A 14,038-nucleotide genomic window follows, 5' to 3' on the forward strand; every position below is an offset into this window, starting at 1 on the left:
CATTTGCCAAAATTTTGGGAATGTCGAAACAAAATATAAATAATAGTCATATGATAAGTGTGGTTTCAATGTTAAAATAACTTTCTTCTTAATTCGTTAATAAAAGACTTATCACAAAGACTTGCATATAAAAAATAATTTTGATCGGTTCAATATTCTAAATTGTCTTAAATGTTTGCAATCTACCATATTGCTTAAATATGATATGAAAAACTATTTTTCTCACTAAAGTTAAATTTAAACACAAATTCAAATAAATATGTAAAACAAATTTTTTTAAAAAATGTTGACAGAAATTCGCATTTAAATTTTTTGTACCTATGTAAATTCAAATGAAAATATGTTTCGTTGTGAAATTTGCATTTTGCGTTTTTAAAAGAGTAACAACAAGAAAGGAAGCAAACATCTGCAAGCCGAAGTTTATATACCATTGCAGCTATTGCAAAAATTAAATACTTTTTAAAATTTTCGATTGATATGCATATAGGTTTCAAAGCATTGAAGCTATGATGATTTTAAGCTTAATTATTCGATCGTTCCTATTGCAGATATATCAGTTAACCGATTTGAATAAAATTAAAATCGTAGTTCTGAACTATCAAATTAATTATACGTGAAAAAAATTTTATAAAAATAAAAAATTGAGTAGTTAAATATTTTTTAAGTTTACTTTGTTTTAAATTTTGATTGTTCCCATGATATGATATGATAATTCTGGAATATTTAACAACTAATATTGCTCGAGTGATGCTGATCAAGAATGTATTTACTTTATAGGGTCGGAAATGTAGCCTTCACTGCGTTGCAATCTTCTGACTAAAATTATAATACCCTCTGCAAGGGAATAAAAATAGACAAACAAGTTAAGTTTAAAAGTTTCGCCTTTAAATTTGAAAACAGTTTAAAACCCCTTTAAAGATCAACGCGACGAAGAGTTAACTGGCAAACAACGTTGGGCTCAGATTACACACAAGCACTTTTGAGTACTACATAATCATACACACTTTGCCTACTATGTAGAATTTCTCATTGCAGTTGAGTGGGTGGGATTGGGTTGCTCCCAACCTCGCGAAGTGTCACTGGGAATTTGCGCTTGTTTGCGTATGTCAGAGTTGGTAATTCATTTTTAATATTTTCCTTATGAATACTTGCATGAGCTTGTCTCGCACCAAAGCCTCAATCCTTTCTCTCCCTCGTGGGTGTTATATTTTGCCCAACTCGATTCCGCCATTATGTTGTCCACAGACGTGCGCACCTGAGTGCCGGAGTCCTTCAGCCCGGCTTCCTTCCACCCACATTTTAACTTCGTCGCAGATTGTCATATTTCTCTATGTAACGACCAAGAAGATGGACAAGTCGACAGCTAGACAGCTATATGTGTACGGGGAAAAAACAGAACGTCAAATTTTTATCTCTTTAATATTTGGGATTTTCTATTTTGCCTAATTTTATATTATTGAATTTTTATTGATTTGTTGCTCAAATACGTTGTTCAATAATATACAGTGCACACCACCTTTAACGCAACATCCAATTTTTTTTGTATTAAAATATCAATAGGAGTGAAATACTTTGGTATTACGAATTTTGTGACAAATTTGCGGATATTTTTTTCTCTCTGCACCTACACCATTGCTTACATGGTGATAATGGGCGGCTCCTGTAGCATCTTTTCCTTGCCGAATGCACTTTGGAGGCGGAAAAACAACAAAAAATTGTTGATGGTGCAGTTTCCCCCCAACAAAAATCAGCCCATCTTCTTCTCAACACAATGTCATTCCTATTCTCGAAAGAAAAGTGTGTAAGAGCGTTGTCTTCAAGTTCTTAACCGTAACAAAAATTACCACCGTGATGTGGTGACTCTTATGGGGAAATTGTCAGAACTGATATGTCCTCCAGTTTAAGGAGAAATAAAAACGATGTGGAATGTGATATTTCAAACTTCAAGCGGTGAATAATGCTGCCAAAGGCCATATTTTGTATAATGTTTAGTTTTTAAGATGAGCCAACACAACTGTAGGCCTCTTATAACCAGTCAATTAAAGTCAACTGGATTTGTTGGTTATTGCAGCAAAGAAAAGCTTACTCAAAATATAATTTATTTAAGTTGCTTGTTGTTTTCACAACAAAAATCCATATCCCAAACTTTTCTCATCAAATTACATGAATTAAAATTAAACTCATATGTCTTGACCAAAATGGCGAAATATTCTTTTAAGCTAGGTTCAAAGAACCTTTGGCCAAGTCGGTACCTAATTGATTATGAAAACGCCTTGAGCTAGCTGCTCTCAACCCACAATACTCCTTTTCACCTGACAAATGCAGCTTCCACCCGTAAATAACCCAATTCACAGACATTGGAACACAGACAAAAGTCAAATTTATGGCACCACAGAATTAACTACACTCCGGGGACGCTTAATTACGAGCGTGTTCTGTTGGCCAACTCTTACAAGCCAAGTCATTGGCTGGCCAAATGAGCGTGCCAAATTGGCCTGCAGCAAAAGTAAATCAATTTCAAGTAGTACGCACACAGAACACACATGCCCAAAACATTGGGCCAATAACTTATTGGCGGTCTCAAATCTATGAGGCTGGGCATTCGGTATCCATTTACGCACACCGATACGATACGTGTTAATTTTGAATTCGTTATGTCTATAGCCTACTTTTATTTACTCAATAATTAAACTAAAGATTTAAAATATTTAGTTTCTTAAAAAAAAAATGGCGTCAAATTTGTTTGGTTTTAATAAAGATATTTCTACTGTTAGCTGGTGCTAATGGTAAATCCCCAAATTATATGCAGCATACATAGCGCCCAGTTTAGCAAACGAATAATTTGTAATCCTACACCCAAATGCTATCGGTAAATATCGAAGACCATGGTCAAATATCAATATCAAGTGTGTAATGGCTGACCAAGATGAATTATTATAAACGGATAAAGGACGAGTTGTGTGATAATTAACTGCTATTTGTCTTGCAAACACAGTCCTTGGCGAAGTGTTCGATGGGAAATGAGAATCGTCTGTGTGCATAATGCGGTTTCGGTTTCCAACGTCGGGATGCGAGGACTGGCAGCAAGGACAACGACAACGACAACGTCAGATTTGCAGATTCATGTCCGGCAAATGGAACATTTTGCAAATTTCCTAATTACTTACAGCTGGGTGGGCGGTGACCGTCTAACAATGGAGTTGGTCAATTGTCTAGGACCGGGGCAGGACCACAAAATTTACTACCGGATTTCCCAGGACACAGTACGAATTGATGTCTTTGACATACCATGGAATGGGCAGTGTTGACCACCAAGTGGTCCACTGAAGCAAACATATTTGCGATAATTTATATTTGAGTTGACCAAACAGCCAACACTCGTTGCGAATTTCACATATGTCTCTTGCGCGGTGGAATCTGTTTGAATATTTGAGCCCACTCAAAGAATTTGAAAATACATTAGAATTAAAAATTAAATGTTTAAAATTGTTTGTAGAACAATAGGGCTATATTTTGAATTTCAATCACAAAATAATTTATTTAGTAGTTGCATATTTACAGGAAAATGGGATTACATAAAAAACTGGTACGTAAACTTTTATTCCATTAAAAATATATCTTCCACAATAAAAAGCTGCGTTTTAAAAAGATGCTATGAATGCAATTTCTGCATAAGCATTCAATAAAGGGCTGGAGTACTCCGCACTGTTGGAAACTAATACTGACCGACATCCAAATAAACAAACTATTTATGGTTGTATATTGATGCGTAAGCAGAAACCTATACGTGGGTGACACAGATATCTCTTTGGCTTTAAATTCGGGTAAACTTTATATGTATGTATGTACATATCTAAATTAATATAGGCTGCAAATTTTAAACAACTACCAAATTTCTAAGTTTGTCCAAACATATTTTAATTTAATTTATTTATTGAAACCACCCAAAATTGTTCCTGGTGAATCATAAAAAATTTTAATACCGTAACTGATTTATTTTTAAATTTTTTTGATATAAGAACATGATTCATTTTCCTTTTTGTTTATTAATTTTTTAAACTAATCGTAGCCAAAAAATAAGTTATTTATGCTCCCTTACTTTATATAACATTCTGCGACACTAGTACACTACAGGGTTGTAAGATCTTTTAGTGAACAAATTTTTCAGCCATTCAACAACCATAAGGTTTTTGAATTACTGAAATTATTAAATTTGTATTCCCGTTTAGGGAATACCCTAACCATGGAAAATACCCAACGTGTAAATCGTCTCTCAAAGATATCGAACTAAAAAATAAAAAAATATCGATGAATCGATTCAAGAGTCGATGTTGCTTTCTTCTCTAGCTTGAAAGTTCCGCGTGGTTTTAGTTGGGAATATTCCAGTGAATCGGAAGGTCGAGATCAAGATCGCATAAAAAAGGTATGAAAAACTATTTAAATATTCAGTTGCTGCTTTGATCATTCGAACAAGAGACTTCCCTGAAATAAATTTCCTTGAAGTCGTGGAAACAAGACAATTGTTTACGGCGAAACTAAGCTTATCATTCTTTAAATTCATACATGCATACATATCCATGCATAAATATGTACAACTACCAAATTTGTAAGTTTGTCCAAACATATTTTAATTTAATTTATTTATTGAAACCACCCAAAATTGTTCCTGGTGAATCATAAAAAATTTTAATACCGTTACTGATTTATTTTTAAATTTTTTTTATATAAAAACATGATTCATTTTCCTTTTTGTTTATTAATTTTTTAAACTAATCGTAGCCAAAAAATAAGTTATTTATGCTCCCTTACTTTATATAACATTCTGCGACACTAGTATACTACAGGGTTGTAAGGTCTTTTAGTGAACAAATTTTTCAACCATTCAACAACCGTAAGGTTTTTGAATTACTGAAATTTTTAAATTTGTATTCCCGTTTAGGGAATACCCTAACCATGGAAAATACCCAACGTGTAAATCGTCCCTCAAAGATATCGAACTAAAAAATAAAAAAATATCGATGAATCGATTCAAGAGTCGATGTTGCTTTCTTCTCTAGCTTGAAAGTTCCGCGTGGTTTTAATTGGGAATATTCCAGTGAATCGGAAGGTCGAGATCAAGATCGCATAAAAAAAGGTATGGAAAACTATTTTAATATTCAGTTGCTGCTTTGATCATTCGAAAAAAAGACTTCCCTGAAATAAATTTCCTTGAAATCGTGGAAACAAGACAGTTGTTTAAGGCGAAACTAAGCTTATCATTCTTTAAATTCATACATGCATACATATCCATGCATAAATATGTACAGCCATGGACGCATAAAAAGTGCTAGGTTCGCATAGAACTGTGGCAACCTTTGTGTTAATTATCTGTGCATGTCTGTAAATATGTACATATGAATGTATATATTTATATATAAATACATTTTCATCTTGAGGTATTAATTATCTAAGTTTGCTTTTGCAGTTTTCAGTGCACTTCCTAAAATCAAATCAAAAAAATGGATAAATGGTAAGAGTGAAAAAGTGCATGTAAGAATCTAAGAACTTTAAGAATTCTTACGAATTCCATCTTATGTTTCAGGCTTCAACCTTTTTTTGCCAATCTTATAGAGAACAAAAAGTTTTGCGACTGCCATATTTTGGTGCAGAACCAATCTTTCGAGTGCCACAAGGTAATTTTGGCCAGTGCATCGGATTTTTTCGAGCGCATGTTTTTAAGTGAGTTCAAGGAGTCCAAATCAGGGAAATTCCATTTGAGCGAGGTGAAGCCGGAAACGTTTGCCAAGTTCCTCCAATATTTGTACACCTACAACAAGAAGAATTTGGAGGAGAGCACCAACTCGATGTTAATAGAGCTTCTCAGCTGCGGATCCACCTGGCTGGTGAAATCGATCATCGCCGACTGTGTGGCCATCTTTCAGGCACGGGCGCCCAATATGGTGATCGGTGATCTTGTCGAGCTCTTCCAGCATGCCCATAACATAGACCATAGTGGGCTCATCAATATTTCTGTGCAGGTGGGTTAGCTATGATTTATTGTACAAACTCATCTGCAAAAATACTTATTTTATGAGTATTTATGAGTATCTGTTGCACACAAGTGTAATAGAATATTTAATTTCTCTGCCTGTGATCAATATTGAAACAGTTACAACAAATTAATCGTATATTTCAACATTACAGAGAAATTTCTTAAACAAAAAAAAATTGATTTCAATATAATTAAGCTAATGTTTGCTTTATGTTCGATGTAGTATTGAAATCTCCTGAATTGTTAATATAATATTAAACTATTTACTAATTTCATATTGTAATTTTTTTAGCACCTAAGAGGCCGTTTTGGAACAACCATGAACTGCTACGACGTCTTGGTCCTGACTTCAGATGTCTTCGAAAAGTACGTCATTATGTCAGAGGGCTACTTGCCGGAGGTAGAGAGGTTCAAGATGATCGAGACTTACGTTACCGTCAATGGATTGATCAGCGATGAGACGGTCGAGGATGTGGATGATGATTCTAAAGAAGGAGGTGATAGTGGCGTCGGTGATATGGAGGAAGCAAAAACTTCTTCCGAAGACAACGAGGCAGAGCCCTCAGAATCTGATGGTATGCCTGGTACTTCTACGGCGATTTGCGAAAGAAACGATGAGAAGGGATCTGTTGGCCAAATGGGTAGTCTTCGTCCAAATGAGCGAAATGATGGCAAGATGAAAAACATTCGCCATAAATATATAAAAACATTGTTGAGCTACGTCAAGTTCAATAATATGACTAAGAAAGATTTTTACGAAGTAGTTGGCATGTCTGTTTTGTTAAGCTACAAAGAAAAATACGAAAGTCTATTCTTAACCCGCTAATCCAGTTTCAAAATGTCTTTCGAAGCGGCAGTATTTAATCATTTCTGAGCAAAAGGTTTCACAAAAATGTATGAAAAACATTTGATAATTAAGAGTTACGTTCCAGAATCTGTTTCATTTAATTGTTTTCCTTAATAATGCTAATGACAGTGTACAATTTCATTAAATATGCTGAACATATTTCCGTTAAGTTAAGCCTTCATATGTGGCAACAGTACTATTAAAGAAGTAATGTTATTTTTCGATAAGACCTAAAGGAAAATAAAATAGTCGGTTTCTATAGTTTCTTCTCTTCTTTTCTTTAGAAAATAATTTAATTTAAAGTCAATTGTTGCCAGTGTTTAAACTGCCATCCAAGCTTCTGTAATAATGTCTTTAAAAAATAATAAAGCTTTTTGGGGAAGAAAAAAAATGTTAGTGGCAGTGGGGCAAGTGGAAGTGCACAGATTTATGATGCCATGAAGCGCAAATTTTGGCCACATGAAGCGAATTTCCACTTATCAACAGCTACAGCGATACAACATGGGCGAAAAGCAACAACATTTTGCTCATTATAAATGTCATCAGGCATTATTTTGTCCATCAACTCGTCGCAGTTGTCGGAGCGCATTGTTTATGGCTTTTTGCCTTGTGGGGCAAAAAGCCGGAGTTGGTAGCAGAATCTGCTGGCACCGGCTTTTCGGGCCATGCAGACAGCCATTTTTAATGAAAAGAAAAATTAAACAGGAAATTGAAACCGGACTGGCGTGTTAATGAGAATGCGATTCCATGCCGCTCGTCTCGTTAACGCCCAGTTCTTAATTCTCGCCTGGGGACGCACATTGTGTCCTTTAACGGCCGCCAACTTTTAGTGGATTGTCGTGCCTGTTTACGTTGAGGTGTCCGTGAAATTGGGTAATTACTTTTTATGGCCAGTGTTACCGTAAACGAAGTAATGACGATGTCCTCAAGTTCCGAGTTCTTAACTTCACGCTCAATTGGGCCGTATAAAAATCGGTTGTTCTATCTTGGTGTACCCTTGTGTTCCCAAAAAATAAAAATACCTATGTTTTCTGAAATATTTATAATTTGTAGAGTAATGACCGAACTATCTGAATTATGTGAAATTATCAATATGCGCAAAAAAGATTGTTAGATTTTAAAAAGAGTTTTCAAATTAATAACTTGAGAATTAATAAATCATTATTTCCATCATAAAATTTGATTTTGAGGATTTTAAAAATGTTTTTCATTTTTTGTTTAAGATAGTATTTTTTAAATGTTATTTTAGAATAACAAATAATAATAATTTACAATAAAGTTATTGCATTCATTTTGAAAAGTGTGAAGTGTATTGAGTTCCTACGACGAATCTGTAAACATTTTCCCGCAGACCAGACAATGTTCGCTTATTTTCGTGAGATTGCTAGAAAGCTTTATCCAGCAGTCCCCTTGTCTGTACACAACAATTAGTGACTCTATTAAGTCGTCGCAAAATCAACAAAATTGAACAAAGCCCAGCGGAATGCTCGGCGAGGGGGTCCGAAGCCAAGCAAAAGCAATCAAAACATAAACTTGTAAACAAAAAAAAAATTATGAGAAAGAAAGCTGATATTAAAACTGGATGGCGTCGCAGCCGACAAACGAAGATGTGGGGTGCTGTCTGGCCCACGAAAATGATTGGGATAGGTTTTTTCGGATGGAAGGCGAACGCTTAGTTTCATTAAAATTTAAGCAAAACTCAATGGACTGCAAATGCCCGAAATTGGATTGACCCACTGCGAGGATGAGAATGAGGATGCTCCGCTCCAACTGCTCCCGCCGCCAATTTCCGGATCTTTTGGGAGTTCCTTTCTGTTCGCCCAAGAGTATCTGGAAATAAATACCAGGGAGAGGACAATAAGACCGAATAGGCGAAGGGACTCGGTGTCGTCGCAAAGTAGTAAAAGAAAAACTTTGCGAACTTTCCCGTTCTTGCACAATTTTGATTTACGACCACTTAACGTTTTTTATGGTCCCAGTCTTGGCGATGGTGTAAGAATTCGCGTGTGCATGTCAGATTTTCCTAATAGCTAAGCTAAAGTCTACATTCCGGCCCTTAGGAACTTTCCAATGTACATATAAAAACTAAAGTATACAATGCCATTGATTGATTAGGCATAAAATTAAGTAGTTGAGTCTGCAAAACTATACGACTTAAGATAATATTACAGGACCAAAATGTTAAGAATAATTAAGTTTTAAAATGTACTATCAAGTCTTACAAAATAGTTTTAATGCTTATTTGATGTCATTGAAATAAATGCTATTAAACTATCTTTAAAAAACCCCATATATTTAACTTTAATTTTCAATGGCAAATTTGGATTCTCTTTAAAAGTAATATTGAGTTTCTATACACAGTTAAATCTATTTTAATATATTCTGTTCCCAGAATGGAAAAAAAGCACAAAAACCCCAGAATAGGAAAGAAAAACACACAGCACGATTTTTTTACTTTCGATTTATTTTTATGGAAATGCGTTTCTCTCTATTCGATTACACGCTTTGCTTTTGCTGGAATTTTAATTTTATTTCTTTTTTTGTGTGGTATATATGTAGCTATGCATATACGAACAACAATTCGTGTATTGTTTTTTTTTTTTAATTTTGTTTTTTCTTTGTAACTAACCTAGTACAGAAATTAAGATGGATTCACATGCAACCAGGGTGAAAATGTATTTTTAATTGCATTCGCCAGGAGGCTGTGCTTTCGACCGATTATGTAGTGCGTTTTGTTTGACTTTTGAGCCTAACGTTAATGCCAACTGTGGGAAATCTGCTGCAATTAATTAATTTTGATGATTTATACTCGAGTGTCTTTGTGATGTTTTTAATTAAATATATTGCGCTTAATTGCGACTATTAGCGTGAATCATTGATGTGTGTGCCCTACATATTAATATATAATACAGTCACAGACAAGCCAAGAAATGTTTTGGTTTGCGGTTCGGTTCGCAGTTCAGAGTTAGCTGCGTCGCGCATACGCCCTGTGGTACAGCAACATCAATAAGTATCCGCACTGTGCATAAATAATGCATAGCCACAACACCAATAAGTATAGCTGTAAACAATTATGGGCTAAATACTAGTATATTTATTATTATTATTATTTATTCATACGCCTATCAATGCATCCTTTGGAAGTATATTACGAGTACACACTAATTATTCACGAGGGTCGACACGACAGTTGTTTACTATTTCAGCTGAGAGCGAGTAATGGCGACAAGAGGTTCAGGCAGGCTAACTTCTTAGCTAAAAACATCTTACTCTACAGTTGCACGAAACAATACAAAAATGTATATACATGTTTAGTTATTTATTGATGGTAAAAAACCACCATCTTTATTTGCCACACACTAAGCAATTTTTAAGAAAATTAAATAATTTTGCCTTTTACTTTAAGCTTTTTCATAAAAAACATTTTAAGATATTGAAAATAAAGAATACAAATATATAATATCTGATTTTAAGTTTATTTATTCCTATCGGATGCGAATAAAAATTATCTCTTTGACATAGACTCTCAAAAGTATCAATTTATTGGTTTCAAATTAATATTATTGTGTAATTTAAATGACATTTGGATTTTTAAATACTTCAGCTTTAAATGTTGCCCTGCACTTGATCGATATTTTGATTAATGATCATTGATTTATTACCCGCTCTCTATCCCCTGCAAACCGAACCGCCAGCAACCAAAATCCCTTACATTGAATTGCCATCCAAAGCATTTCACTGGAGCAGTTCGCTGACCGTAAAACTGGTGGCCGAGGCCGCGATGACCGCAGGATTCGAGTGGTTGGAGGCGGAGTCCTTCGATTCGGGACTGCGGTTCCAGAAGTCCGCCCCCGCCAGCGATGCGGTGGTGCGATTGGCCCGCTCCGTGGGCGGCTCATCCCGCCGCTGCCTCACCGCCTGCGCCTGCGGTCACGAGGACATGTAGGTGCACTGCGTCTTGGGCTGCGGCTCCGTCTGTTCGATGGGCTGGATGGCCGCCCGCTTCCAGTAGTCCCGCACCGTCTCCACCGTCTCCATGATGCGCAGGAAGTTCCTGCCCGCCAGCATGGCCACATCCTCTTCGCTCCAGTTGTGATCCTCCAGCAGGGCGGCCAGCAGCTCCGGGTATTTGGACACATCCTCGAGTCCCAGGGGCGGCAGCTCGATGCCATCGTATCCGGCGCCCAGGCCAATGTGTTGGATGCCGGCAATGGCCCGCACATACTTGATGTGCTCGATCACGTCCTGGAGGCGGGCCTGTCGTCCGCAAGCCACGTCCTCGGAGTCGAAGCTCAGCATGATCAGGCCGCCGTTCTCGGCCACCAGGCGCAGGATGTCGTCCGGCACGTTCCGTGTCGAGTTGCACAGCTGGCGGGCGGCGGAGTGGGAGAAAATGACCGGGGCCCGGGTCACCTGGAGCACATCCCTGGCGGTGGCATCCGAGCTGTGCGACAGGTCGATCATCATGCCCAGCCGGTTCATCTCACGCACAATGGCCTTGCCGAAGGGCGTGAGTCCCTGCTCCGCCGACGAGGCACTCGATCCCGCCCACGACACGTCGCAGCGATGGGTCAGGCTGAGATAGCGTGCTCCCAGGGAGTAGAAGGAGCGAAGGACCCCCAAGGAGGACCCAATGGTGTGGCCCCCCTCCACCCCAATCAGCGAGGCCAGCAGGCCCCGGCGGTGAGCCTCCACAATGTCCTGCGAGGAGGTGGCCAACACCGTCTCCCGGGCATACATGTCCGACAGGCGCCGCACTATGTCGATCTGCTCCAGCGCCAGCTGGACCGCGTCCAAACCCTGCGCCTCGCACGGCACATATGCTGACCTGCAAAAGGACAACAAAGGTGTAAGGGTTAGGGCAATGCCAATGCACAAAGAAACCAGTTGCCAAAACTTTAAATGCTTTGTAGCCTTACAATATTCCTAAGCGCTTTAAATTGTTATACAAGCGTTTTTAATACACCTTAAAAAGAAGTAAACGTTTAGTTTTGAAACACTAAAAGCATTATTAATGTATAAGTATTAAATAATATAACCACTCTTTTTTTTAATTTAATTTCTATACCAAAGGTTTAAAAAAAAGGCCACAGACGAAAGTTTATCTTAGTCCTTTTTTTTAAACCACATAGGTTTTATTTTGATACTCTCGCGGTAGTTATTTAATACTCATCCTATTATCATCTTATTTTTTTACGAACGCTACTAACAACTTAAAAATTTGATTAGGAATTAATTTTTTTTTTAATAATAAGAAATATGTTTTGCCTTTAAATTTTTTGAAGTTAAGCCGCTTTTTTCAGTTGTCGTTAAAAATTATCCTTAGCATTCTCTAAAAATGATTATATTTTCCAAAAATCGTAAAAATGGTTAAATTTTCCAAAATTTGATTTAACATGAAAACAAATTTACTATAACTCATTAAACAAAGTTCTAGTCCATGTAGCACCGACAACTACAATTTTAAGCACACCACGAATGCCGTTTAATGGGGAAATGCAAATTGAAAGTGCCAAAGTGGTTAGTTAGCAGCGCCGTTTCGTTTTGCCCCATAGTTGCCATTTGATATGGCAATAACCGAGCCAGGGGGCATCGGAAACTTCGCAGAGAGCGGAAAAACCAGAGACCCTGTTGGTTTGGCCCAAACTCCAAACGAAGTTCGGCAAGGCCATCCAGCGAATTGAAATGCGAAATTGGTGAAAAGTTACACTTGCGCAATCTGGCGGTCACAGCAATGGGCGGTGGGCTGTGGGTGGAGTAGTTTCCTTCCAAAATGAAGTCAAGTCGAATGCCCATCAGCGTTTTTCCCAAACTGCAGCTGTCTGCCGCCTGTCAGATTGTGCTCCTCCCCTTTTTCTCTAACCAAATTCGAAAAAAGGTGTAGAGTGGGTGTGTTCAGCTTACACAGAAAATGGAAAAACGGTCTAAAACAACTTGTTAATTTTTCAAAATATTTTGCATACCACAAAGGCGTAGGCTAGCTTGCGAATACAAACATTTAATAATTAAATAAAAATTTTACGTCACTTTAAATGCTACATTTAAATAAATTAAATAAATTATTATTATTTCGCAATGCATGTTAAGGTCTAGCAATGCGTTCAATTGCTGTTTTGGAATCATTTCCTATCTTAATTTCATGTTAAAGATTTTGGTTTAAATTGATCGGGGGTCAAAACGAAAATTACAAAGAAGAACAGATTTGTGCGTCAACAAAGATTGTAAAGATTTATCCTCAAATTGTGAAAGGAAATATGTGCTGTTGAACAATTTGACTGTAGGTTAACTTTCCTTACAGTACGCAAACTAGAAACTTAACAGGAAGTTAAAAAATCGGACCTGAGAGGTCTAAAAAAGTAATAAGCAATATAATTATGTATTATAAATTTAGTTTTGCCTAAATAAAACAACATTTGTTATTTAAAGCATATCAAGAACATAACTTATACGATTTGCATATTATTTTCTCTTAGTGTAAGCATTGTGTAGGGAAAGGCTGAGAAGGACCAACAGCAGACAGGTTGGCTGCTTGTCCTGGGGCTTCCAGCCGGTTGCCAAATTTTATTTTGCAGTCAAATTGTTGGCAGCATTTTATTGCCGCACGGGGGAAACGGCGCAGGTCAGGAGTGGGCGTATGTTTGGATGCCTCTTTGGTGGGCGTGGCAGCTTGCTGTATGTTGCCATGTTTTGGCCAGCACTCGAATGCATGGTAGATGGGTCAAATCTCTGACCCGGGTAGATGTCGCATCGGCCTGATTGCAGTTTTATGTGACTTTTCAATTTTCATGACTTCGCCTGGCCGCTGGTGGGCGAATTTTCATTGCGTATTCGCACCATTGAACATTGTAATTCCAGTTAAGCATCAAAATATGCTCAATTGGATTTATATATGCTTTACATAAAATTAAAATTAAAAAAATCAAAACAAAATAAGGCAACATAACTTCAGGCTTTTTAAAAGTTTTAAAACGGAAATCTTAAATACAAATGTAAAAAATTAGGCATGCAAGTAAGAACTCTGCCTTCTTTTTGAAAAGATATTATAATAACTTTTGTCCTGTAGTTTACGCGTCCTTTTGACAACAAATTAAACCAGATATCCTTTCTTTTGTATGGAAAATGTATTATGAAAACCTTTAATTTAATTCACAAAAAAAATT

General features: G+C 37.0%; 2 protein-coding genes across 2 annotated transcripts in view; one reads left to right on the forward strand and one right to left on the reverse strand.

The window, feature by feature from the left end:
* Positions 1-5,037: 5,037 nt before the first annotated feature.
* On the forward strand, positions 5,038-7,139 carry LOC128258720 (kelch-like protein 40). The gene is made up of 4 exons (XM_052990531.1): positions 5,038-5,134; positions 5,465-5,509; positions 5,582-6,017; positions 6,324-7,139. Exons 2-4 carry the CDS (start codon positions 5,499-5,501, stop codon positions 6,855-6,857), a joined length of 981 nt encoding a protein of 326 aa, XP_052846491.1. The 5' UTR covers positions 5,038-5,134; positions 5,465-5,498; the 3' UTR covers positions 6,858-7,139.
* A 2,176-nt stretch (positions 7,140-9,315) lies between these two features.
* LOC128258709 (uncharacterized) overlaps positions 9,316-14,038 on the reverse strand; it is a 103,644-nt gene continuing 98,921 nt past the window's right edge. The window contains 1 exon segment of the mRNA XM_052990509.1: positions 9,316-11,706. Within this exon segment, the coding sequence (XP_052846469.1) occupies positions 10,809-11,706 (898 nt within the window). The 3' untranslated portion in view covers positions 9,316-10,808.

This window comes from Drosophila gunungcola (genome assembly GCF_025200985.1).
Source record: "Drosophila gunungcola strain Sukarami chromosome 3L unlocalized genomic scaffold, Dgunungcola_SK_2 000003F, whole genome shotgun sequence".
Lineage (NCBI taxonomy): Eukaryota > Metazoa > Arthropoda > Insecta > Diptera > Drosophilidae > Drosophila > Drosophila gunungcola.